The sequence below is a fragment of the Megalopta genalis genome, chromosome 5, assembly GCF_051020955.1.
Source record: "Megalopta genalis isolate 19385.01 chromosome 5, iyMegGena1_principal, whole genome shotgun sequence".
NCBI lineage: Eukaryota > Metazoa > Arthropoda > Insecta > Hymenoptera > Halictidae > Megalopta > Megalopta genalis.
Genome location: NC_135017.1, coordinates 4,306,934 through 4,334,625, shown reverse-complemented (window position 1 = coordinate 4,334,625; position 27,692 = coordinate 4,306,934). Strand labels below are relative to the sequence as shown.

Below are 27,692 nucleotides of genomic sequence, written 5' to 3'. Positions count from 1 at the left end.
GGAATCACTTTCGAATTTTCTCAAAAAATGTTGTCGACACGTTACAGAAAAATTGATTTTGAACCGTCAGAAATTCGTGAAACGCACACATTTCGAGATAAACCGCGGCAGTTTCGTTCGACGAGATAACAAAGGATTCGAATTTCACGGTCGCAGAGTTCGTTAGAGTAGAATTGTCGTGATCGCAGCCTTGTCAATGGTCGTATTGTTAGTGCAAAACGCGATCGAACGTTCGCCGATTAATTTTTACCGATGCCCAAAGTATATTGTTCGATGGCGCACCGGCGACTATTTCGTTCGAAGTCTTGTTTTGCTTGAGACCTTTGATGGCTGATTTCTTTCTTTTTGGTTGGCAGACACGTTGTTGATTTGTTTTGGAGGTATTCCGACGTTTCTTAGACTGTATGTTGTTTAGAGTTGTACTAATAATACGTCTGTAGATGAAATTGGCAAGGTGAGCGATGAACAAGAGAATTACTCTTCCCCAGACACACAAGACGGTGAGCATTTCGAATGCACAGTGTCCTCTGATTGGTGGCTTTGATAGTTGCTTTTGTTAATCATTTTATTGGTTTATTTTACTGGAATTTTTATTCCGGTCTAATTTGGCGAGAACGATGGTTTTCGGTGCAATATGCAAAATTACGTGCAAAATTTTCTTAATAATTTTTACGATGACAAATTTTACAAAATTGTCTGCGACCAATTTCTTTTTCATATCACGCATCGACAGTCCTGTGGGTTCGACGTCGATCTCACGCATTATTTTCTTCAACTGGCCACAACGTCGAAAAAAGGGGGGGGGGGGAAGTTCACGTTTCGCGAAGTACATTAAGGGTTGTAACTTTTGTTACGTCAAAAAATCACAAAAAATTGAAGCTTTCCAATGATATGCGGTTTCATACACTTCCTTCGTTAATTACGTAAGTCGTTTACAATTCTTGCATTTTTTATTTGTTAAAATATCGAGCACCGTTGCTGTTTCTTTAAGAAAAAATCGTCTGAGATTAACCAAAAATTCATCATTACACTCTTTCTAATAGCGTGCGGTGCTTTTTAGGCGTTCGCTTCGTTTTTGAATTATGCTATAATAATGGAGACACCTAAATGTTCAAAAGAATTAAAATTGGAGTCATGCAAATCTTTGTTAGCACAAAAAAGTATCTCAGATTTTTAAAATTGAACCGAGGTGGTTCCAATTCGACTGGATAATTTCGTACTGTCTTAAGAAGACATTAAAATCGAAATACAGTAAATTCTCCCTAACTGATGATTATTCGATAACTGTCTTATAACTGTCTCTATTATAACTGTCTCTCGATTATTCGATACTTGTGGCTCGTTTTTATAGTTACCGATTGTCAAGGTTATGTGAAGGTTATGTTTTTTTGTCATATTTAAAATAACGTATTTTATAAAATTATTTCAATTATTTTTTATTTTATATATATAACACGTCAACACGGTGTTGCATGTAAGAAACACTTTCGTTGGAAAGCTTCTGTGAAACGATTTTCATTTATTCGAAAACAAGATAAAAAGTTGTTCCTTTCGACGGCCAGATCTTCCGTTTCCGAGCGCGTTGCTCGCGTCTGAGGTTCGTTAAGGAAGCGTGTTGCGTCAGCCATGGGACTCGATGAATTTTTTCTACCAGAGGACAGTGTCATTCGTCGTGGAATCGATCGCCTCGTTTGAACGACGATGCGCAGTGTCTGCGACAAGCATGTCTATGCGCGCGTGTGTGCGTGCATAGGCGAGCATGTGTGCCGTTATCGATTACGGCCTAACACTTGGCCGAGCAACGCGGATTCGATTATTCGCCCCGATGTAAAATCGAGGAGGGTCGCGTCTCTCTTTTTCCCTGAGCATCGCCGTTCAAACGTGGTCACGTCTAGCGTAACGTTTGTCTATGAATGTCATTAGCGTAACAGAGATTCCACCACCGTAGTTCACGCTGTTTTACCGACGGGAACTGCTACTTTCGTTCGAGACGCACGTGTACCGATGTACCGTCCTCTCGTTGGAACATGGCAGACTCGACAAACCTTACGCGGGTACACTCACGACGGTGTACCGTTTTTCATACGGCTCGACAGAGAAAGACTCGACTCGTGGTTCCATACTGATCTGTCGAAAGGAATTGTTTATTTTTTAATGTTTTACAACCTCCGGACAAACGCACGTTCCATGGGATGTTGACGGGCCAACTGTGATTCAGAGAGAAGCGAAATATTTTTAATGGGAATGTGATAGTTGTCAATTTAATGGAAATTAGAATTTCGAAATTTAATCAATTGAAGGAAATTAGTTCGAATAAATTGACGGTTTTTGGATGTAAATTTATTGGTACTGAAAATTTTAAATCAGAAATTAATGTAGGTCACTGACGAGGTAAAGGACTAACATTTAACGTATTTTTCTATCCGGAAATGATGGGGCTCCGGGCTCCGTTACCATTTCCATGTGACACGCGACATTATCGACGATTCATGAATTTGGACGTGTTAGCAAAAATCGAGTGTCGGTATACTAGATCTCAGCTACGAACTTACACTTATTAGTAAAATAAATTGAAATGTATAGTCCATTTCAACTACGGGTTAACACTGTCGTCCACCGACATCCCCTCGTTGATGTGTTTATAGCTGAAGTATTGATGCAATTAGAATAGAAGCACATGTCCACAAACATGAGGATAATATATATGAGGATAATTCCTCAGCATAAATGAATATACTAAGATAACTGATCCTTCGTAAGACTTTTTCCAACCAAATTTTATTTCAAATAACAATTGAGTGGCGCATACTTAATTTTGAAATTATTGCTGTACGAAACACTTTTTCATAAAACTAAAATAGCTTAAATAATAAAATTTCTTTAGTTATCACAAATTTAGCGTTATTTAATAAGTATGCATTTTTGAAACCGCCCTAATTTGACTATTGTTTACCAATGCTACTTCAAAGAATAGCTTTTCCACTGGCCGTTATAAATGTGGAGAGGACGCTACAATCAGTCGTCAAAAATATCGAGTCGATAAAGCAGTCGGACAGCTGATAAGGGTTGTTCTTGTATCTCGTCAGTGACGTCGGGTCACATCTGGCCTAACCAAAAATTGATTATTTTTCTAAATTCGACACTGTTACTAAGAACATTCGATGGGGAATATACGCATGGTGTTCAAATGCATCTCGGTCTAAAAAATATTTACGAAGTTTTTCAAGCTAACCTCAAGTTAACTTTTGGCGATCGAAATGAAAGTTCGAAATTTGGTCGCAACGCGAAATATTTTCAGCATCCACGAACCGCAACACAAAATCAGCCACACGAGTCGAGTCTCCGAAGAACGTCGAGGTCCGAAACGGTGAGAGACCTCTCGTTGGTCTCACCGTGGGCAGTTTTACACCTCTCTTTAAATCTGTTGAGACTCGTATCTGTTCAAACTTTGTGTCCCGATCCCCAAAAATCGCATATACTTGGTACATGCCACGAAAGAAAAACCAAAAAGAAAAAGCACGAAACCAAAGAAAAAAAAGAAAAAAAAAGAAAGAAAGAAGAATAGCAAAACACTTCTCCATCGGCTTAAACAGCTCGCGCTAGGTCGGTCCACTTGCACGCCAGTTTTGGACCGTGTCCCGTGTCTCGCTTCCGAGACGCGAACAAATGGAAACCGAGAAAAGACAGTCGAAAGATAAAAATGGAAAAAGAAAAACCGACGAGATTCGTACCGATGCGAATCGAGCACCGAGTTTGTGGAGCTTGGGAGTTTTCTATAGCGATACTGGCTACCTGTGCCTTATGCCTATACCTCTATGTGTGGCCGTAGTCTGAGCTGGACCGGCGTTTCGTGTAGTTAAGTCACCCTTGCTTCCGTTCTTGTTTTTATTTGAGGTTAAACATGACATTAATGGTCTGTCTTCCATCTTTAATCTAATATTAGCATCATAATGATTAGTTTATAATGATTGCGATGTTGAAGTGTGACAGCATTTTTGTGCGTGGTCGTCTTGATTTCGAAAATATCGTAAAATTTTTCGGGAACTAGATCAGATTTACATTCTACGAATTTAGGCAGCCTTAAAAATTATCCCACAGACTTGCACAGCTCACAAAATCATCGCAAAAAAGTTAATTAGCCCAGACTATATCCCACAAAGTTGCTCCGCATTAAAATGTAAACAAAACCGTCAATTGTTGCAGCCTCTTTTCAGGTTATGTCATAGTCATTGATCATGAATTAAAGTGTGACCTCGAGTTAAAATTATAATTCGTTGACTGCGAGTATTCATGACCAGTGAATGCTTGTGGTCAGTGATCACGGATGTCGATGGTCACTGATCACTGTCACAATTTTTAATGAAATCTCTTCAAATAAAGCTATCAATTATAAAAAAAATCGCTCTGACCGAGAGAAATGAAGATGACCACAACGATAAATTAAGTTTTTCGCGCCACTAAAATTGCAGATACAATTCATCTTTTAGCAGAGCTAGACTACTATAACGACGGAACAACACGAAACGCCGGCAACCGGCTCTGACGGCGAGCTTCTATCGTCCTCGTACCTACACGCCTCACTCTGTCGTAGAGCAAAACGCGAACAAATAAGGGGAAAAAGAAAAGAACGCAGAAAGAAAGCAAACGAGAAAGGAAGCACATGAAAGGTCTATTAATGCGGATCGCGACTGCACCTTGCGCGTCAAAGTCTCTCGGGGCAAGGTGATTAGAAGAGGAGACTTCCCGTGACGTGACACACGTAGTCGCTCACAGTACTTTTTTTTCCCGTACGATGTCTCTCGACTGCGCAGGCTTCCGGGGAGCTGGCTCTCGTTCAGCGGCCACTCATGCCGGGTCATTGTTCAAGATGGCACAGAATCGCCCAAGCCGCCCCACATTTTTTGGCTCTTTGCGATCGGGCGCTGCGCGAGACAAGCTACGAAACACGTTGATCGCGATTTTCGGCCTCACGATCGTAAGAAATTCCGGTCGTAAGGACGGACGACTCCCGGAGCATGTCGGGTTGGGGCGACAGTCACGAGGCATGAGGGCACCGAGGATGAACAAAATGTAGGAAATATGATGAGATGAAACGAGTTTTGATTTGCGGAATAATTGGGAAGTATGTTAGACTCTCGTTTGGAAAAGTTGGCATCGTCCAGAAAATAATATTTTGATTGATATCTAATGTTTCTTTGACATACTGAAGCTTGTGTAATAGTCTTTAATTTTTGTAGAAAAGTTATTGGGAAATCTCCAAAGAAAATTTATGGAAATTTTTTTCAGTTTTAGTTGCCAAAATTTCCAAAAAATGTAGGATAGTTCAAAATAGAGGACCCATTCTCTAAAGTGAGTCTAGGCGCATTGCTGTTGTTAATGTCGTAACGAATTAAACATCGGTAATTTAGTTCATTATTGTACCATTTCAGCTCGTACTAGCTCATAGAGAAACCAAAAACTCTCAAAGCAAAACTCAAAATAGCTGAAAATTCAAATAATAATCATTCTCGTCATACCGATCCGCAAAAGCCTCTAAACCCGCCAGTCATAGCTCCGGAGTCGTCTACTTGAAAAAGACATCTATCCGGTAAAAACCTTGATTAACCACGGTACAGCCTCGCTAGTAGAACGTCTCCGCTAACCCTCTCGCGGAGACTCGCGTAATCAGGTAATCGATGCCGTATCGGCAATAATGTGAGTCAGATTCTGTTGCAGCCGCGACACTGACTTTCGCTGACATTAGCAAGACAGAGAAAATGGCTGGGTATGATCTTCATTGTATTCTAAACGACACGTCTCTCAACCTCATACTGTCTACTGTCTGTTTTCTGCGTCTCTGAGTTCGCTCTCCACGAAATCTCATCACAGACGAGGCATGAAAATAGACCAATTATCATATGGGATTTCGTGTCGCGCGATCTGAAGTACCGACACCGATAAAAATCTGCGGTTCTCCCGCGCCATCTACGTAAAAAGAACGGACAGCTAGTAAACTACACATCGTGGCATAGAAAACTCGATTCCAGATATGCTAGATTTTACACTGTTGCCGATACGGAGAATACAACGTTACGAAGGGCCGAAAATGTTTGATATGTTTCAACACTGGTTCACTTCATGTCATTGTTTGATTTGCACCGTGTTTGGGTTCGTTTTAATTACGCGATCATTTCCGAACGATTTAAAACGTCCTCGCAACGTAATTATGAAGTACAACGAAGATTTAATTTTTATTATTAAGCAGACATTGAACATTTGCTACCAATAGTTGCAGAAATCAATTTTTTTTATAGTTTCCTGACGAAAACGAGCCCAAATATGACACAAGTCGAATTATGTAAAGTAGGCTAATGCTGAAAAATTCGATGAGAAACATTTTTGACTTCCAAACGTAAAAACAATAAATTGTACTCCAGATATCAATGAAATTTTACCAAAAAATGATAGAACTTTGGTGAAAACAATATCGTCAAAACAATTATTCTAAAACAAATAAAAATTTATAATTAGAAGCTTGAAGCTCGGATTTAATAGAAATAAATTAGAGTAGAATATTTGAATATTTTCAAAATCCGTTCACATAATGGAAATATTAATGAATTGTCGGTAACGTAGAGCGCGACACGAAAATGGTAACGAGGTTTTGGAGCTCCAGAAGAACATGTCAAAGAGAAAATAGGTGATTGGTCTACGATAGTACCTCGTCTGTGCGCTCATTATCTGCCATTTAACGTACTTCATGTATGCTTCTTGAGCATACTGACCTCGCAACAACTAACCGACCTCTGCGCTGGAGGGCCCCAAGGCCCTCGACTCCCAAAGAATTTTTTTGTCTTGATTTTAGAAAAAAAAAGATGAAAAAATATACAGAGAAAAAGAATGGCACGAAGTCTGACGATTTTTGATCGTAACGGTTGTTGGTGTCTGTGCGAGCTTGATTCTCTGACTGTTCATTCTATCTGTATGTCTGTCTGTTTTCTCTGCGAACGCTAACATGCTGCTAACCCCGCCCCCATTTCACACACTCACACGTATGGCCGCTTTCATTCTTGGTTTTGTCTCGGACCGCTGCCGTTCCGAGCCGTTTCTCGAATCTTCTTTAACCCAAACCTCGAAACGATGACCTGACCTCGAGCTTGATGTGTGTTGACTGAATAACTGCCCTGCCGAAGTAGGAGGAATACGCGGATCTATGTATTTTGTTCCTCTTTTAAGTTATGAATCGTTGATGAGACGCGTAGAGAATGTTTTGGTAATGGCTGTTTCCACAATCTTTTTAGTTTCATTCTATCAAATTATCTTTTTTTCTGATCAAAAAAATATACCTGTTGTATTTTTCTTCCCATTTCTTTTTTATAAATAGTAAATATTATTATTATAATTCATTGTAGTATATTTTTAGTACAGTTTCCTTTGTCTTTCTTTGAACTATTTTTCTCAACTACATTGCTATATTATCACAATATAGTCTATGTAGTATATCTTGTTTAATATAATTTAAATATAAGAATATAATTCTAATCTATTCCATCGTTTATATACACGGAATTTTCTAAATATGTTTACTGTTGAAAAACTGTAAGGAACAGTGTACTATCAAAATGTCCTTTACGCGATATTTAATGTTTCATAATAACATAAAAAATCTATTTATTATTAACTATGCATTTGCCCATGATTTTCTCTTGTCAGAAAAGTCCTAGAGTTTTAATGTTAGTTTTTTTTTTAGAGAAGCTTCTAAACGTATAGTATAATGGAAAACAGAAATTTTATTTCTGAATCTTGTTTATTCACCGTGGTGATCTGTATAGGGTGACCTTTAACAAACGGAGCAACAATTCGATTATGACAAATTTCTCTATTAGAAAATATTAGAATTCGTTAACGGAATGTAAATTACAAAATATTTATAATTTACAATTCGTATATCGTAAATTTTCTTGAAAATATTTGTATCGAGACACCCTATACAAAAATCAGATTTACGACGATCTTTAAACACAGTTTTCTAAATTTCCAAAACAGTGCGGAACGATTCTGCGAAGAAAAGCAGCTCCTCCTACTACACTTCTTTATATTGTGATTTTGTTTAATCGCAGTGTCTTTAGTTGCCTGATATGTCTAACAATAGCAAGAGAGTGTATATCTGTGGATGATACGTAACAAGACTCAAAATTGAAGGGAGCACTATAAAACAAGGATCCATAATTCTTGGTACCGAGCCACAAATTTTTTACAAAACGTTTATAGTGGGTTGTTAACTTTCGTAGCGTTGCGGTAGACGCATTAGATCAGGGATGTTCAACTGTGTCTCCGTTGGCTCCCAAATCGAGTCGGGAGCTAAACTAGAGCTACCAGACCACACCCTACGGCAGTACGCCCCGCCCAGAGCGTCCCACGCGACGATCGCGCCGCAAGGACGTTATCAGTGACTGAGGAATAGCCAATGACGGCGCTCTAATTTGCGGTAGGCGTGACTAGGCCTCCTTGACCTTTGTTGACACTGTATACCTTGGAATAAATTTGATGGAGCTAATAACATTCTTGATATTTTCTTTATTTTTATCTTTTTTTTATAAAATGCAAGTGGACGTATTTTCGTACGGATTGTATTTCACTCTGTGATCACGCCCAATTTATAGCACTCTAGAAGAAGCTAGACAATCTATCTTGCCTAGGCTTTGTGTAAAGAGCTCTAGGGGAGGGGCTGATATTGTTGTAATAAGGTTCTTCCTTCTCTGAATGAACAATATGGGCGTGGTTTGTTCCTCATACTAAGCAGAGATTATTGGAAGATCGTAGTTTCGTTACTTCTCTATGAAGCAAATTATAAGTGGGCGTGGTTTTGTTGCTCTATCTCTACAAAGGACAATAACTATTGCCCTCTATTAATGGCTTCCACTATTCAGAATGTCCAGAAAGAGTCTAGTTTATTGCTGCCTTTGCTGCAATACTTAACTATGAGAGGGCGTGTTTTCGTTTTCTCTCTCTCTGTAGAGAATTGTCAGTTATTAGATATGTCAGATTGTTATTAGAATTGTCAGATTTCATTCTTCCACAGTGTACGCAATGCCGTTGGGCGTGGTTTCTTCAACTCTCCGGGTAGGAAGCGATAAGTGGGCGTGGTTTAGCTACTCCTACTGCACAGAGAGCCTTGGAAGGATTATTGTGAAAAGACTATGAGAGGATATATCTTTGCTAGTTCTACTATACACAGAGCTCTAAAATAGGATTGTCCGTCACACCAGTGGAATAGTCGAAAGGGGCGTGGCCATGATGCTCGCAGGTGTCTCGTGGAGCCATCTTGGCCCCTGGAGTCACAAGTTGAACATGCCTGCATTAGACAGTAGCAAAATTTTGCAAATTATGTAGCGCTTCCCTTGCTGCAGCCCTTTTCAAGTACCAGCAATAGCATAGACAAGCTGTGACCAGATACGATATAGAATATTGACGACATTATGTGCAGTGCCTGGTACCATATTTTGAGCCTCGATTTAGAGGTCTGTCTTGACACACATGTGCACGAAGAACAATGTTTTCGTCCTCTTAGATGTGTTAGAATGCTTAATTTCTTAACGTTAATCGACATGGACTGCTCAAAGCTTTCTTGATTTTCGTTCTCCGCTTCTAATAATCGAACCACGTAATACTCTGCCCCCGTTTCCCCCTCTCAGTGTTTTTCTACTGTCATCGACGTAACTTTAAACGCACCTACGCCTTCGTTGTCATCTCTCCTTCAATCTCGCCACGTTTCCTGCACCGTCTCATCGACTAACTACGTTTATTAACTATTTTCGTCTACAGGAAAACAGAGCAGGCTGTCTTGGAAAACAATCGACACGAACATCTTAATTAAAAACATTGTTGTTAATTTAAAATTACGTCCAAATTACGGGGCAAAAGAATGAATTGGAGTGAACAAAAAATGATTAGGGAGTGATCTGAAACGAAATTAAATATTAACTAAAATGGGTATTTTTTTAATATATTACACGTTATGAAAATTTATGATACTTGTTATTATATATTTTTTAAATAGAATAATGCAAGATCAGATGAATTTCAATTCGGTAAAATTATTAAGATCAAATCAGAAATTTTGATTCTTACCGAAGTAAGTCGACTATTCTCCCGGACACTCTGTGCACAAGATATTATGCAGGGTATTAAAATGAAGTTTTGTTGCACTGTTTACAAATAACGAGCACAAAGATGGTATAAAGTAAGTAAGAAATATTATTCTATACAAACGTCAACGTGAAAACAATATTTTCTCAGCTGAAATGCCAATTTCTATTTCAGTACTGCGAATGACAAGTGGTATTATACGTTTCTTTCTATGCACACAATGAAATTGTGGCAAATAAAAATAACACATGAAATTACACGAAATAGAAATCTCATTAAAATGCCAGCAAAATGGAGAGATGTAGAATGTAGATGTAGAATTTCAGAAGAATTAAATAAACATGAAATTTATTGAGTATCAAAATAATATAAAATTGCTGAAATTATAGAAATGAAAATTTGATTAGCACTGAAAATCTCGTATTTTGAAACGACCGGTATGTGTATCGAATTGCCGGGCTAGTAATAACCGTCGAGCCAAGATGATTCCGTTCCACTGACTTAGTATAATATTTCGGCGAACGTTAGTCACCGGTTTCTTGATAGTTTAGTGACTCACAAGGGAGAAAGCATGGTTCTTAAAATACATCAAAATGTCACAAATGTTGTTCATTATATAGTTTTAGATACTACGAGGTTATTCTACCGAAAACAGATTCATATCTCCCCATACAAATAATAAATAACAATAATGAATTAAATTAAGTATAATAAAATTAATAATAATGAATTAAACTGAGGATAATAAAATTAGTAATAGCGAATTACATTGAGGGTAATAAAGACAATGGAATACAGGGAAGGATCCATCTATATACACTACATCACACACACACATATATTATGTATAGACTGACACAAAACGTAAAAAGTGAGTTATTCGTAGTACAGAAGTATAAATTTTCATTCCATTGTACTTAAATAGACATGACTTCGGTGTCTCTTATGTTTACAATATTAAGAAATGGTAGAACAATTGTTTAATACTCTGTCAACTAAACGAAGACAAGAAAGGAATAACATAAACGAATTTCTAACTTCTGCATACTTTCTAGTTAAGGCTGCTTAAGATCTATTAACACGCTTGCCACTGCACTCTACTGACTAACATCGAGTTCTCTCGTATCACCGAGTTTAATGTTTTACCTTTTCACTTCATATTAACAAGTCTACGATGCTACGACTAACTAAACCCATCTAGAAATTTTGTGAACGCTTTTCTCCATGCGATTATATACTACCTTCAGTGAATTCTGTTCATTGTCATTCTACGATTTAACTGTTACAAAATATAGCTGTGAATGTGAGTCTAAGAAATCTCCTTGCAACATCGCTTCACTAACATTTCCGGTGTCGAATGCATCGCACACCCCCACCATGAGTTTTAGAACACCCGATAATTTTGTTGGAAAAAAAATGCTGTTTCTCGAAATTTTCTATTTTCTTCTTTATGAAGCGATGAATTATCAGGTTACGAAAATTGTTATCGAATGTTTCTGTGTTTAATAAGTTTTAGACCAATTTTTCAGATATCGTTGTCCTTTTGTTAAGCATTTTTTTTAAATTCTGAAAATCTGCGGAATTGTGTTGAAATTAAAATAGAATCGAATATTAAATATCTCAAAAACTAGAAATCATATAAGAAAAAATTATTGAAATTATTGTCAAAAAACTCGATTCTGTATATATTTATTATGCAGCACAACCTAGTTCTACTGTTAAAACTGGAGCTCCATTTTAAAACAGGAAGAAACCTGTAGCGACATCTACCGATATCAAGAAAGCTGCTGTAACCTAATCATCGAATTTAAAAGACCAATTAAATTTATTCAAATATCAATTACTATCATTTATGTTCGATACAAGAACTTCTAAACTTTATTTTTTAATAAAGTTTAGAAGTTCTTGTATCGAACATAAATGATAGTAATTGATATTTGAATAAATATGTGAACCACGAACACCTTAACCTAAAAATCGTTATATAGCCACCGGATGTCCTAGAACTTATGGCAGGGGTGTGCATGGCAGCGAATTTCGATGAAAGATCGCGGCCATTAATAAGATCTTACGACGAATTTAAATTCTCGCGGTTCTGGTACCAGTGGACCAATCGAGGGCCACCGTCGCGTTTCCGGTCTAACCGCGGTTACAAATGTAAACGTCACAGGGATCAGGTACAGTCCTCGACAGAGGACCAAGAGGAAAATGAAAAAACGAGAAGGAAAAGCGAAACGAAGTCACAGGGAAATTAGAGAAGAAGAACGTAGGTCGTTGCTCCTGTACCGTTGTTTCTCTTTTATTATCCCCTCCCCTCTCTGATTTTGTTGAAATGACGACAGATATCCGAGGATCTGAACGGATCTGTGCGTGAGCCGAGGAAAACTGAAAATTCCAACCGTACCGTAGACGAGCCAGTTTGTTTCCGAACGGTCCGTAGTCGCATAGTGTTTTGCAGTTATGATTTCTATTTGCAGGCAATTTTTGCTAGTAGCATACCCGAGATAATAGAGCTCGTAGGCAGTAGGTCCAAGTACAGCGGCGAATACAAGCGGGAACACGGAAAGAGGTATTATAAAAATTACATCTTTCAATCCTGTCTCTATTTTGCCTATATTAACTTTTATTACTTTCATTCTTTATACGTCTATATCTATCTATCTCTATATATATGTATATATTTACATATTATGTATACATATACTTTCTAACCTTGTATCTGTCGACGTCACTCGCGAGGAACACGTGCGTTACACACACACAAACACAACGTGCAAGGGTACATATTTATGCGTGTGAGTGTACCGGGTGACCAAAAACCAGTGGTTATCGGTGCTGGGGGTTCGAATTCTCACAAAATGTTGCGCGGATGGACGTCGAAGAAGGGAGTAATTGTTTATAATAAAGAAATTTATATTTTTGTTCGTGTCAACATATTCTATTTATTGAGACGATAGTAAGATGTCAAGGAACCATATGCCGGAAATGAACTGTGCCTCAGAATCAGTGGTTGTAGTTTTCGGAAGTTGCGAAGTGGGACTTAAGGGTCCTAATCACAGTCATTGATTAGGTAATACTTGGATTAGATCACTAAGTGTGTTTCTCTACCCGTCCTCGGTAGAGATTGTCGATTGTAGATTTTTCTGTACTTGTCAAATCACTAACTGCATTTCCCGTTGTCTTCACTAGAGGTCACTGACCATACTTACTGACCATTACCGACAGTACTGTTCATTGTTGGGGTCACTGACCGTGTCTCTAAATGTTTCCTCTAGTGGTCACTGACCATATTGTAAATGTTGCCCCAGGGTCACTGATCGTAGTTTCCACTGTTTCTACTGGAAGTCGATTAAAATTATTGCTCTCGTGGAATGTGCAATAATATAAGTTACATTATGTCATAGTAACTTGTATGTTCAGCCTTGACTATACAGACAGTGACTATATTTCTCGCTGTTCCCAGCAGAATTTTCACTATAACTTCCATTATACTAACCTGGTCACTAACCATATTTTCTGCTACTTCCACAAAGTTCACTGATCATACTTTGTATTTCTTCCTATAAGGGTCACTGACCATATATTCCACTAGTTCCTACAAAGATCAGTGACCATATTTTCTGTTACTCCTTACAAAGATCACTGACCATATTATCTGCTACTCTGATCACTGACCATACTTTGTACTAGTTCCTATAGAAATATGTAACGATACTTCTAACTGCATTACTGGTAATTTTCAATTATCTATTTTACTGTTCCAATTAGGTCACTGATCGCTGCTTTCAGTATTCTCTCGGTCAGTGACCGCGTTGTTACTTCTAACTAGAATTTTGCAAAGTTTTGCAACCTTCCTCCGTTCATTTTGAAGAAAAAGGCAATATATTTGCGACATATGATTTCTTCACAACTAATTACACACTTGCCAAGTAGATGATGCTGGACAATATATAATTTTCATTGTTATAAACAATATTGTTCCTTTCAGACCAGCAACGTATTGTGGTGAATTACTTCTTGTAGGGATGACTACTTCGTTTTTGACACCTTGTATAGAATGAAACATGAGAAACGGCACAATTAATATCTTTACAAGTTTACGAGTTACGGAACTACAGTCCAACAAATACATGCACATTACAAAATCAGTAACATTATTCCCTCGAAAATCTTTAATCGAATTAAATGTTACTATTTTTACTTTGATTTAATATAACCTTTATTTAGACATACTCTCGGATTTTGTGAACATTTGTTATTCAGTTAGAATTAGGATTAGGGTGAAGTATGGTTGGGAATGGATACTTACAAACATAGAGAACATAATTTCATAATTATTGCCGATATTATATGATTATTATATATTATTATTAAGAAATCAAAGCTAGGACTTATCGAATTGTTGGGCGAAGAAGTAAATTACTATTTCACATTTATTCTGGCTTATAATTTCTGTAAACGGTAACCATAAGAGATAAATACGGTAGACAGAATTTAGGTTGCTAACTCATTGCAGAAAAAAAGACACTAGTATTTGAGAATTTATATAGACAAATTTTTTAATAATATCGATAATGTATGAACCTCAAAATTGAGTAGTCTGCTACTTTTACGTTTCACACTGAATTAATATCTAGTATTTAATTGAATATTACTTAAAATTCAATTAATTGGATTTCAAATACAACTAATAAAGCATTGCTGACATGGCATAGTACAATAGAAAAATCAGTCGAACAATTACTTACTGAAATATTAAGAAGAATATTTTATTAGTTAAAGATTTTGCTGAAGTTTTTTACAAAAATAAAAGGTAAACATTTCTGAAAAATTCAAATGCCGAATGTATCGAGATTTACAAAGCGAGATTTTCGAGGGATTATATTTCAAGAATTTCCCCCGTCGTAAAACTAGGAATGCAGTAGTATATAACGAGTGAGAAATATATTTGAGTCATAATTAGTAATCTAATACGTTAGTATAACGATGGATTGAGAGTTTGTTTAGAAATGATTAGAACAATTTAACAGATTTGGTTTGATCATAGTAGCTTAGTGATTATTAATAATAATTAGTTCACTCACAATTAGTCTGAATGAATATTAACAGTCGACGAGATAAGTATAAACATAGAATGGAGCTATTAATAGGGAAGTGGGCATAATCACATGTACGTGGGAAGAACATTATTACAAAAAGAGTTACTTGCAATTCTTAATTATCTGTATTTATCAAAACAGTTCTTCGGTTTACTTTTTAATTGGGAAAAGATTAATCAAATTCGCGGTAAAAGATCCATTGATTAATAAGATTCAACAAATTTAAAGAATTACTAAATGAAGTATTGAATGTTCTTGATCATGTTACTATAACGTGAATATATAATTAAAAACGTAATACATTTAATTATATAGTATGTACAAATTTTTGTTAATCACAGCTTCTGAAAAATTAGAAAACGGTGTTTAATAACAATTTCATATTGTTTCTAAATATAAATAATGGCAATTTGGTTGAATTATGCTTCTTGTTTAGGTTTGTTGTCTTTCTTTTGATTTTACGTAAAAAATATTTTTACACCTTATGCATTTTAGGTACAACAAATTTGTAATGTTGACAGAATAACTTTTTTATTCGAATTATGTTTCTCAAAAATTGAGGTTGGTGAAATGAAACGATTTTGCGCATTGAAATTTGTTATTGGTATGGTCAACATTTTTTAAACGTTGGAACATTCAAAATTTTAGGAATATTGGACTTCGTGTTACTGCTTCAGTGGAAGCATAAATTCAAACATAAATTAGATTAATTTTTTCTTATTACAGCAGAAAAGATATGATAATTAAATTATAATTATCACAATGAAGGTATTAGGTATTAAGTACGGTTCATTCGAAACGTTTTTATATTTTCCAATGTCGTTTAAACTTTATGAGTTACGAATGTCGAAAGATTAATGTTAATTTATTCTTACGAGATTATACTGTACACATTTAAAAAATACCACTTGCAACAATATGGTTTCCAAATATAAACAGTGTATTTAATTTTCTATCTGAAAAACGATTTTGTAGGACATTGTTTTCACAATATCATCAAAGTTTTCTTTCATATCTCTGATGTTTTATGATACAACATTTATAACTGCCAAAGTTATAGTCTTTCAAAATCCGGTATCATTTTTGATAATAAAAAAATTTACAAAGCAAATAATTTTCGGATACCTACTATAATACAAATTTTTATCAGTTAGCCTATGCCATTATATACACACGTATGCTAATTATAAAAATCTGCAAATTAATTATCAATTAACCCTTTGCACTCGATGCCATTTTAACTGTAAATCTAAAATAATTTTTCCGACTTACAGTATTTTCATTAATAATAAATTAAGTTTATTTTTTTAATAATAAATTAAGTCAAGAAAGTGCATTTTATGCATACGAAATTGAGTCTCGTGATTCATAGAACGGTTACACTTTTAATAATGTTTAAAATTTAAGCTTCGATGATATAAAAATGATCTTAGAACGTGATCTAACAATTTTAGTGGTGCCTCAGGGTCACCATTCGAGTGCAAAGGGTTAACCTATGACTTTATATAGGCACGTAGACTGAACATAAAATGTGATAAAAATTACTTAGAATAAAACGAAACATTACCAGCTTTTAAATAATCGGGGTGTAAGCTACAAAAAAAACAATAAGTTGTATTCGATAGTTACTAAGTTGATGGATTACCTAAGTGAATGGATCTTTTACCGTCCAACCTCGCCGCACGTTGCATTACCAGAACAGTTAAATGATTAATATTCAAGTAATTACAGTTAATTAATTTGATGCATAATCTTTGTACGATCGATGGGATTCCGTCTCAGCTAAAGGGCACATACGATTGTCATTCGTGACGTTGACTATCAATTAATTAAGGTTCATTGGAGTTCGAAACTGCGATTAATAATCATCATGATTTTCACCGAAGACAAGGAGAAATTCCAGAGCAATAGCACTCGTAGGTATAATTACGACTTATCTACGATCGGTCTGTGGATTCTCGAGGATCCCTTAGTTCAAGGCCACACTGTATCACCGAGTATTGCACGATTTGCCACTTTAGTCTGCTACCTATAGCGTACGACCACTCACGGAACACGAAGATATTTCAGACATTCTAAGTTCATTAGTATCATTGGATCCATGCATGGGAGAAAAACATTTTCCGAAAAATTTAAGCCAATGCACTTTAAGTGTCTCACTAATTATCGATCAAATATACCATATCGGGAGGAAACATTGTTTGAACGAGCAAATATTGTTAAAATTGTCTTTTTTCATGATATTTGTCTATTTAAAGCAAATCATGGTTGCCTCTGATATTTGCCTCTTTTATCGATAATAAACGAAATATCTGTGCTGTGCTAGAACTAGGGGTGGGTCATTATTTTGGTCACTATTTTCCTCAGAAACCATAAGTGCATTGATAAGACAGAAGAGGAAAAGGTTGTATTATTTTTTATACACAATATAGAATAATACAAACGTAATATCGTATGCGATATCGATATAATATTGACATAATTTTATATATAATATAGACATAATTACATGAACTTTTCGACTTGTAGCGTTCTCTGGAGCATCACATTGTAAACAAATTAAAACAATCTCGTTGCGCGATAGCTATTTTCTTGTCCTTCAAAAACTGTGCAACTTTTCCCTCTTTCATTCTTTCTTTACACTCAAGGTCTGTCAGAAATATAGTAATTTCAAACTTGTTGATGAACGCACGTATTGGCCGCGATGTTTGCGACGTTGCCCCGTGCGTGGATCCGCCGTTTTAGTTATCTTCGAGATAGTGCAAGCGCAGCTACGTTCACTTTGCTTCTCCCTTTATCTTTATAGTAGCCACAATAGAACGTATTTTACTATTTGGCGAATTCGAGTTGGATTATGTATTTTCATGGGACACTCTCTCCTCTTGGCAGCTTGACAGACTGGTCAAGTGAATCCTGTGCAACAAAAAAAAAAACATTCTTCGATTGAACGAGTATTCAAACGATTGATGCAAAGCTGTACGAAAGTGGTTATTGCGTATTGTTATAATATTTTTAAAGCCAATGTAAAATACTTTTCGATATGTTCAAGCAGTCATTATACTACTGAACGACCTTTGTTTGAAACTTTTTGAAGATTTTGGTTTCGGTACAACTTTCGACGCGATCAAAATTTACAAAAACTTTTCAAACAAAGGTTACTCAGTTTTACATGGAAAAATTGTTGTAATTTAAAAATTTCGATTATCCTTCAAAATATATCATTTTGATGCTGCGAATAATATTTTTGACTAGAAATATTAAAAGACGACTACGATTAGTACAGCTTTTTCACAACGAATCATGGTATAGCACAATACCAGTGAAATTAGAAGGGTTTTGTGCAGTCACATTGCTGATTTCGAATTTTTCTACAAAATGGGGAGCATTTTGTAAACAAATTCGAAAGTGGCAAAACGATGACTCCCTTCCTTAGTTTCGTGTACACTGCGTTGTATCCGATTTTGGAAACCAGTCTCACGACGATCGTTCCAGATTCCGTTCATTATCCAGAACGTCCCCGTATAGGACAACACAGTCACGTTCCGATTCGCATATGAGCACCCTTGGTGGCCAATGACGTCACCACAGAAACGTTGGCCACGCTATACGCCATAACGCTATATACAATAGTGTCTGCATGCCCGTTTTTCACGAAGGAACACCGCACTGTAACCGCGAGTCGATTTACCTTAACTAACGGCACTGTGTTCGAGCGTCGCGTTTTACCTGAAATTGTCACATTTTTTCTTGTAAACGGTAAGCGTGCTTGAAAAGTGTCAGAAGAAAATGTGACGAAATTTTCGAAGAACGACAGTATAACCCTAAATTTTGTAATTCATGTCAAACATATTTTTCTATCACAAAAAAGCGTATTTTGAATCGAGTGACAACAACACAGTGATACTCAAGGTCACGCAAGATCAGAAATTGAACATCTTGAATTTTATTATTAGTCTTCGTTTTTCGACAAAAAATAATTTTTTTTTTTTCGTACACTTATAGTTTTCGAAAAATTATGTGATTTTTCGGAGGTAAACATGCCGACTTTGATTTATGATCCCAAAGATGAAGGCACACGCGATACAATGTTCTCTCTCTTTCTCACAATTCCAGGTCGACTCGATCAAACGCACCACTATTTTGGGGACAAAAATGCGCAATTTGCAACAATTATTTGAAACACCGAATAGCACACGTAATAGAATGAATTTTCTTTTGTTAGTTATACCATCTTTTTTTTTTACTTTCCCGAGTGCAAGTAGTGTGTGTCTTTGAATGTGTCCAGTGTGTCGATTCTTGTCAATGCTGATAAGAGTTTTTAGGTTAGGAATTCGAAGGAGAGATTTTTGAGTTTATTTCTAAACGAGATCTGAATCGAATGATCAAATTTCGATCTTTAGGATTTGATAAAGTTTTTCTTTTGTATTATTCGGTTTTCCAGACTGTTATCACTTTTTAATAGATAACAATTTAACGGTTCTGTGTCACAAAAATGTGGGAAATAATATCTTTAAATATTTACTCGAAGAGAGTAACATTTACTGTACTATCTGCTTTTTCTTAAATTTTGATAAATGGAATAGTGAACTAAAATTTTAAAGTTTGTTGAACAAATTGAAAAGTATCTTCGACCTTGATACATTTGATCAGCATTTCTTTCAGTAGAGTCCATAGAATACTACTATGTAGATTAGAATTGTATTACTATTATGATTAACGCACAGCACCTTTTTGAAATAGAATTTTTGAGTTTTTCTCAATATGATTCTCAATATTAACGAACATTTTATAATATTTTAACCAGTCCAATTAGAGTATTTCAACAAAAATCAGAAGGAATGTAAATATTTTGATAACAACAATATAAGCAATAGCAAAATAGAAATAATTTTGTAATTCAGAGAAACAATATTTACTAATAATTAGTAAACAATTAAATCCGTTTTCTTAAATGAATAAACCTTATTTATCCGATTAGTGCGAATCAGATCTCAATCAGAAAGCTCTGCCAGTTAAGACAGTTTGTACCATGATCATTATCATCGAAGTTAGCGTCCTCTTCCAGTCGAAGCTTTCGACTTTTCCACGGCCAACGTGTTACTTCCAGATCCAAAATCCAATTTTTCTGATGTATTAAAAAATCTCCTAGTCCGATGGATATTTATCCAGTGTGAAGGTTGGTAGAACTGCGTCTAAGGGTTGCAGCGTTAGCATACAATTGTTAGGAATTACGCCCCCTATGAATGGAAACGAATAATCTAAATAAAACAATAACAGCACGCGAAAATTTCAATCGTCAGGGTATATCCTTTCTTTGTGTCGTCAGCAACTTCCTCTAAGGGCAATGCTACTCTCTTCCTTACCGACACTGCTGGTGTAGCCATAGACGAGATATGGGAGTAGATCGACAAACACGAACGATCTCGCGTAATACGATCTGCAATACCGACCGTGTCAGAAATCGGTTTTAATGCGCCCACCACTAACAAAGAGGGGTAATTTTGGAACTACGTCGATCGAAATCGTGACCGCCGTTACTTAATTTCTATACCTCTAACAAAATTAGAATTTTTACACATATCATTATTTCCATAAATCATAGTGGTCTACTTCATTCATAAACTATTAGTAGCTACTGAAAACATATATACACAACTTTTTAATTTCGTCTTTATTCGTAACTGAGCCATTGCAAGTTTAAATAATTTAGATACTTCATTATATTTGCACACTTTTTTTGGGGTATAAGCAATTTTATTCATTTTTATATGAATTTGGATTATATGTGAAATAGATAGAATTATTTTATATTCTTTTTTGTTCTGTTCAATATATTTTGTTTACGAAGATAATGATTGTGGTGGGACTTTGATTATGATCTTAATCGAGGCGAAACAACAAAGTTGAGCTTCGGTCCACTTAATCCTCGATTGTGACCGAATCGAGCAAGCTAAGAGAAAATCGGACCAATTGAAGCTAGAGTTATACTACTTAATACTTATACTACTCCATACATCGCAGAACACTAGAACTTTCTGGAATTGTGTCATGTGTTGTTACGTATTTAAGGCATGTATTTTATTATACTTTTTAAATGTTTTGTTATTGTATACGAAGGACAGAAAGTAATTAATTAAACATAGTAGATCGAGTATGCAATGACATAATATATTTGTAGCGTATTGACAAGATATATATTATCAATTTAATAATATGATCTCAGTGTTTAAATATTCTCATTCTTCTTTTTTCTGTTATACAAGCATGTATGTATGTATATTTGTATGTTTTTAGAAAGAGGAGAAGGAAATATTCACAGAAGTTATTAATGCTTTTAATAGGATCGATTTTATTCGCTTATTTTTACAATATATTTCAATCAATTTTATATACATAGAGGTGCGAATAGACACGAAATTGATTAGCAAAATTTTAGGAACGCAAGATTTATCATAATATTAAAATAAATAAATTATTTCCGTTACATTAATTTCGCCTCCGGCTTGAATCCGAACCGATTTTTATTAACCGAATCTTAAATTGGCTTAAACTTAAATAATCTCTCTTTGGCTTGTTTGATTCGATCAGTATCGAGTATAGAACATGTAGGTATACATAAAAGTTTGGTATTCGATGAATAGAAAATTTCTAACTTTTCCAAATTTCACGAAACAGTGAAATAATTTTCGGAAATTTAATTTTTTATCATTTTGTTTCCGATTTTCGATGAAAGCTTTCAAAAACAGGTAGGCTGAGGGAAAAACACGTATTCAAATAACGACTCAGTGTGGCATCGCTGCATTTTTTAATTCGGCAACACTGTAAAGTAGTACACTCGGAGACCGCTCAATTAAGGTAGATGGTGATGAAACCACTTTTGTACCGTCGGTATTGCAGAGCACATGCCAAGAAATCTTACGTGGCGATTTTTACACCGACGCTCTCGTTTGCGTCAAAACGATTAGTTCAGTAGCATTCACTTCGATTCTAATCGTAAATGGCGCCGCTACGTAATGCCATCCGTAGTCGATAAGGTAGGTCGCGACAGAAAAACAGTAAATCGGAGGGTCGAGGCTCCGCGATCGCGATTGGTCTGCCGCCAGGCCCTGTCTGTGGCTCCATCCGCGAATGATTGAGCAGAGAGTGAAGCGTTGCAAGCGTGCATCCTTCCGGGCATAGCAAACAGGCGAAATAGCTATAATATTATTGACAGTAGAACGAAACAACAGCGAGTCTAAGGACATACACCCACACATCCACACAAGAAACCACACGATACACATGTTTTCATACAACGAACCAAAAACACACTTGATGTGACAAAAAAAAAGATAAAAAAAATAGAAAACAAAAATACAATAAAAAAAGAAACTCACGTTAGGGCTCTGTTCTGACGGCAACGGATGATTGTGGGTGTGTAGGCGGTGTTCGCCAGCTGGATCCCAGAGATCACGGAGCTCGCCGCGAACCGCTGCAAGTACGGTGGCCAGTACAAGCGTGAGCGTGGACGCAGGTACCCTATAAATCCACCTACGTGGAAGCCAGCCAAAGATACCCCTTGAAACTAGCCCCCCAAACTATTGTCCTTGTAGTCGCATAGATGCGAGGAGGAGCGAAGTCGACCTGGATAGCAAAGTGACCCGTTTACACCCTCCTTTTTTTCTCACACGTTTTTTTCCGAACGCTCCCGGCGTTTTCCGACTTTTCCTCGTGGCGCGGCAGCCTTTTTTTATCAAAATCTCGGAGGGTGCGGCAGGACTTTACGTGGATACATTTTTGCCGACGATTATCGTTCCGTTGTTTTCATCGTTCGCGGGAAATTTTTCCGAACGCGCCGGTGTTTCGAGCAATTTTGTTCAATGTTCTCGACGAGAAACGGGTTTCTGCTATCCATACTTACTCTCTGACTGGCGTAAATGTTCCTGACCCTTCACCCCCGATCCGTAACTGTTAGAAAAACAACTCGCATCCCCGAATTCTGGAATCTCACCACGCCTCCGCCCCGCCCCGAATCCGTTTTTATAAACCATTTCGCTCTCACTGTTTATTTTTGACGTACCTTGTGCTGACTCTCACCGCTTTTCTTACCCACCAGTTTTTGAAACCAGTTTAGTAACTATATATCTCGGTAACACGTGCTGGTATGCTTGAACTTTTGTGAAAAGAGAAATATACACACACGTGTTTTATTCTTATATCTACACACATGTTCTATACACACTATAGTAGATCAGATATCAATATATATATCTATATATATATAAATATATATATTTATTGTTGCATATCTCTCTCTATTCTCTATATCTTTCTCTATTTCTATCTTTCGATCTATTTATCTGTTCGTCTATTTATTCATTTCTCTCTCTCTCTCTCTCTCTCTCTCTCTTTCTCTGTCTGTCTGTCTCTATCTCTTTCTCTCTCTCTCTCCTCTGTCTTTTTGTTTGGTCACATAGCCATCTACCAACCAGCAACCTGTTTATCTCTCTATTTATTTGTCTTATCTGTACAACTGTCTTGATCAGCCCATGAACAACTGTTATATAGAAAGTACACGTATACATCGCGGCGTGTATATGACTGCCTTACCGCACGGTTTCTTCTTGGAAATGATCGCGACACGACGCCGCGAGATGTCACGAGAGACTTTCGCCCGCTTCCCGCCTAAACGCTCTCTTTTTCGCCTATCTCCCTCGATTTTGTCGAATCACAGCCTGTCTTCCTCTAGAGAGCGATTCTTCTGCTCTTGTTTAAGCGAACGATTGCCAATCTGCTTCGGCACGGAGCGAACATGCGCGCGCACTTTGCCCACGGAAGCTTCGAAACCGGCTGGTCACGCGAGACCTGCTTTACCGACCCATCCTCGCCACGCGCGTGCAAAACCTTTTTAACGAAAGTCTCTGCATATATTGTCTGATTAGATTCGATACAAACAAATGCTGTGTATGGTTTATATGATTGAAATACCCGCTGATTTCTCGAACTTTTTGGAGGATTGGAAGATTCTTGTAGCGAAAGACTCTCTGTGTAAGGATGGAATGACGCCATCATCTGGGTGATTTTAAAGCGAAGGTAGGCTATAGTTCCTTTTTGAGTAAGTATCACACTGGGAGAACACTGAATAGCTTAATGAAAATGATCTTCCGAGTTCCTGTTCAGTTATTCTTCTGCCTTCTTATTTTCTTTGCCTTTTTTTTATACTTTCTGTCTACGTCCACTAATTATTTCTGTCTTTCCTGCAGAGAGCAACAAGTTCAAACGAAACGTTCTCTGTTAAGTTAGTCAATGCACAGAGTATACTGGGGAAAAAATGAGTTTTCTGCGAAACTGCGGTGAAAGTAAACGTGGTTACTTTAACGAGGCAGCGGCCATTTTGAAAATTACACTCGTAGTCTGACTATACTTTTAATAAGTACTGTACTTCTCAAGATCACTCCATAAGTTACTGCAATAATCCTAGACTGACGAGAACGTTTGCGTTCCGATTTGGCGGAAATTTTGTAAAATCGTAATTTTCGTTTACATAAAAACAATGGTTGGGGTAAGGATTTTTGCAATTTATACCATTTTAAAAGCACTCTCTATATTACTGGTACAATGTGTCACAAGCTCACAAATTACTTAACTCAAAACTAGACATTACTACATACCACGATAGTTAAATGATAATATATTTCTTTGAAAATTTTGAACTTCATCATTTGAATCGGTGAAAATTCTTCTCGTGGACTTTGTTTTCATGTAAAACGTGCGTATTTTCAAAATTTCAGCCAAATAAATGCAAAAATGTTTGTTCAAACTTTAACTAAATTCGGAACATAAGCGTTCTCGAAAGAACAGTCGAATCTTCATACGATTGTCTGATTCTCTTAAAACGAAAAATCGAAAACATCTTAACAAACGGTGACGTTACCATAAGATGGTAACGTTGGAACCTGTACTAATGTCTCTTAAGCAATTTATGTTCGAACTGCGCTAAAACGTGGAACTATAGTTTTCAAGGGTTTGTAGAAATGATAGCACACCACCATTAAACGTTTAATTCTGTCACACATATTATTTTATGATAAATTGTACTTTACATTACAGTAACATTTCTTGCTTTTTGTATTGTCATCCATGCTCGTTTTACACATACGTATCTACATAATATGACATTTAAATGACATTGACGTCTAAAATTGTTTTGTTGAAGAACAATATCACATTGTCCCATCGTAATTACTTCTGCAATTTCTTAAGTAGTGTTCTTTTTTGTATCTCGAGTCAAAAAATATTGAACATTTAGCATACGTATGTAGGTTCTTGCGATTGACTTTGGATTAGCAAGTGTGCTATCATTTTGTCCCAAGGGAAATATCCGTCACACAGGGATGGTAAAGGTAATAGTAATTAAATAATACTTTTCATTTCATATTTAGGTTCCTAACTTTTAGTAACTGGGTTTGACAGATTTTCATGTGCTAATTAGAAATCCATAATTTCTTTCCAATTCTCGTGTATACTAAGAGAATCATTTCGAGCAGTTTATGCGAATGATCGACAATAGTTACACAATTGTATCTGGTGTTACAGTATTACAGTGACTCATTAAGATAACGTAATTTGAAGCTGTGTTATAAATAGGGAAACAGGTTTTAAAAAATGGTTAAACTGAGAATGATTAAACTGCATTTCGAAAAATGAACCACTACTTCAAACGTATGTTACTTCCATCACTACTGCTGCTTTTAAAGCAAATTGTTTCTTGCAATACAACCATTTTATTAAACATGTTTCGGTGCTATAAATTGACACTAAATTATGTTATTGTATTTATCGGAGTCCACGAAGTACTGCAACGCAAGTTAGAATTGCGCAACCGTTGCTGTGGAAACGCAAAAACTGAAAACGTAAATTCGTCCAAAATCGATATTCTCGGAAACCGTACATGAATTTGTATAACATTTACAGATTCGTAATTATCTCACGAAGATTTATTAAGTCCGCCTGATCGAAGTTAGCAACTCGAGAAGAAAACTAAGAGCTCGTTGTACAGTATTAATCATTTCGAAGTCATGTCCGTTTGTATATTATCATCCGCCATGTTTTTCAATCATCTCGCTTTACCCCGTTTCACCATATGAATATTTACCTGACCCCGTCACGTGACATTTAGGAGTTTCCTCGCGTGTCCCCATCCGTTCGAAAAGTTCGATTGCATAATACATGTTCATGCGAATAAGTGCAGATAAATAATAGATGTGTTCTTCGATCTTACGGTTTGGTCCAGAGGTCGGCGAGCTTTTTCTGGAAAATACACGCTGGACGGTGCAGGTCAAGCAACAAAATCGAGGATATTCTGCGTGCACATGGACATGCACCCGATAGAACAGAAAATGCATTTCGAAAATCTCCCCATTGGTACAATTCAATGTATAATAAGACAAATTGAGAAAGATTTATCAGTAGATTGCGGATTTTATTCACTTGCAGTGCCCGCCATTGTCGAGTGCACCACGCTGCATTCGACAAAATACACATTCTTTATTTTTATTACGATCAGTAGTAAAAATTTAGATTATGCATGAATATCCGCAGTCTATGAGTGGTCAGGTCTGCTATGGAACATAATACGATCGAACTGGGATTAAATTAGAATATAGTCGTATTCTTTTCGAACGAGAGAATAATTTCAGCATAAGAATGCCTTTTACCCATAACAAATAATTGAGAAATCGGTGTTCGAGTAATTAGGAAGCAACCCCAGTAATCATCCAATTAAGTAGGAATTCACGAAACAAGTTTGGTTGTTACTTCGATTATTATTATCATAACAACAACTACGATCGAATCGCGGAGTCCCCACCTGAATTAGTCGCCCTTAATTATACTGTCACTGGGGAAGAAGTTGTTGCATTTTAAAGGGGAAACTAAGCTGCGCGGATGAAGGTCATCTCAAGTGCAAATACGTACAAATTATACTAGCAGCAATATTTCTTGAAATCTGAATAACCTTGCAGAACTATAACCATAATCGTGTAAAATCTTTGTTGTTTTAGTATAGACGGTTTGATATAGATGATGTTAGAGTCGAGGACAGCATATTCGAAGATCAACGCACCAGTGGATACACTCTCGAGCACAGCGATATTTATTTATTTCTAGCAATAACAAAACGATGACGGTTTGTACAAAAGTTACCACGGTATTGAATATTCGCTGTAAAGAAACTGTAAGAAGTTAACTTAGCAACCTAATTCCTATACTAGACTAAATAGTAAACTTAACGTAGCTTATATACTAGACGTTACAGTTTTGCATAGTTCGTGGGCATAATAATCGCAAACCGCGTGGAAGAAATTTCAGGCCCAATGTAGCGTTTCACCATGCTGAAACAAAGCCGCACAAAAAAGCATGCCGATAATCAATCATATGATTGACCTTGAGACGTCCTTCACCGCGTACATCTAGATTCCCTTCTGG

At 36.5% G+C, this 27,692-nt stretch overlaps 1 protein-coding gene across 50 annotated transcripts in view; it reads left to right on the top strand.

The window, feature by feature from the left end:
• slo (calcium-activated potassium channel slo) overlaps window positions 1-27,692 on the top strand; it is a 180,102-nt gene that overhangs the window by 66,798 nt on the left and 85,612 nt on the right. For 36 of the 50 annotated variants that reach the window (XM_076521510.1, XM_076521556.1, XM_076521536.1 and 33 more), the window contains one exon: window positions 12,606-12,697. The exons of 7 other annotated variants lie outside the window; for them this stretch is intronic. In XM_076521510.1, coding sequence (XP_076377625.1) covers window positions 12,606-12,697 — 92 coding nt within the window. Of the gene's footprint in view, window positions 1-12,605; window positions 12,698-22,648; window positions 22,741-27,692 lie in introns of all 50 variants that reach the window. 7 more of the 50 variants (XM_076521558.1, XM_076521521.1, XM_076521551.1 and 4 more) reach the window with 1 other exon arrangement.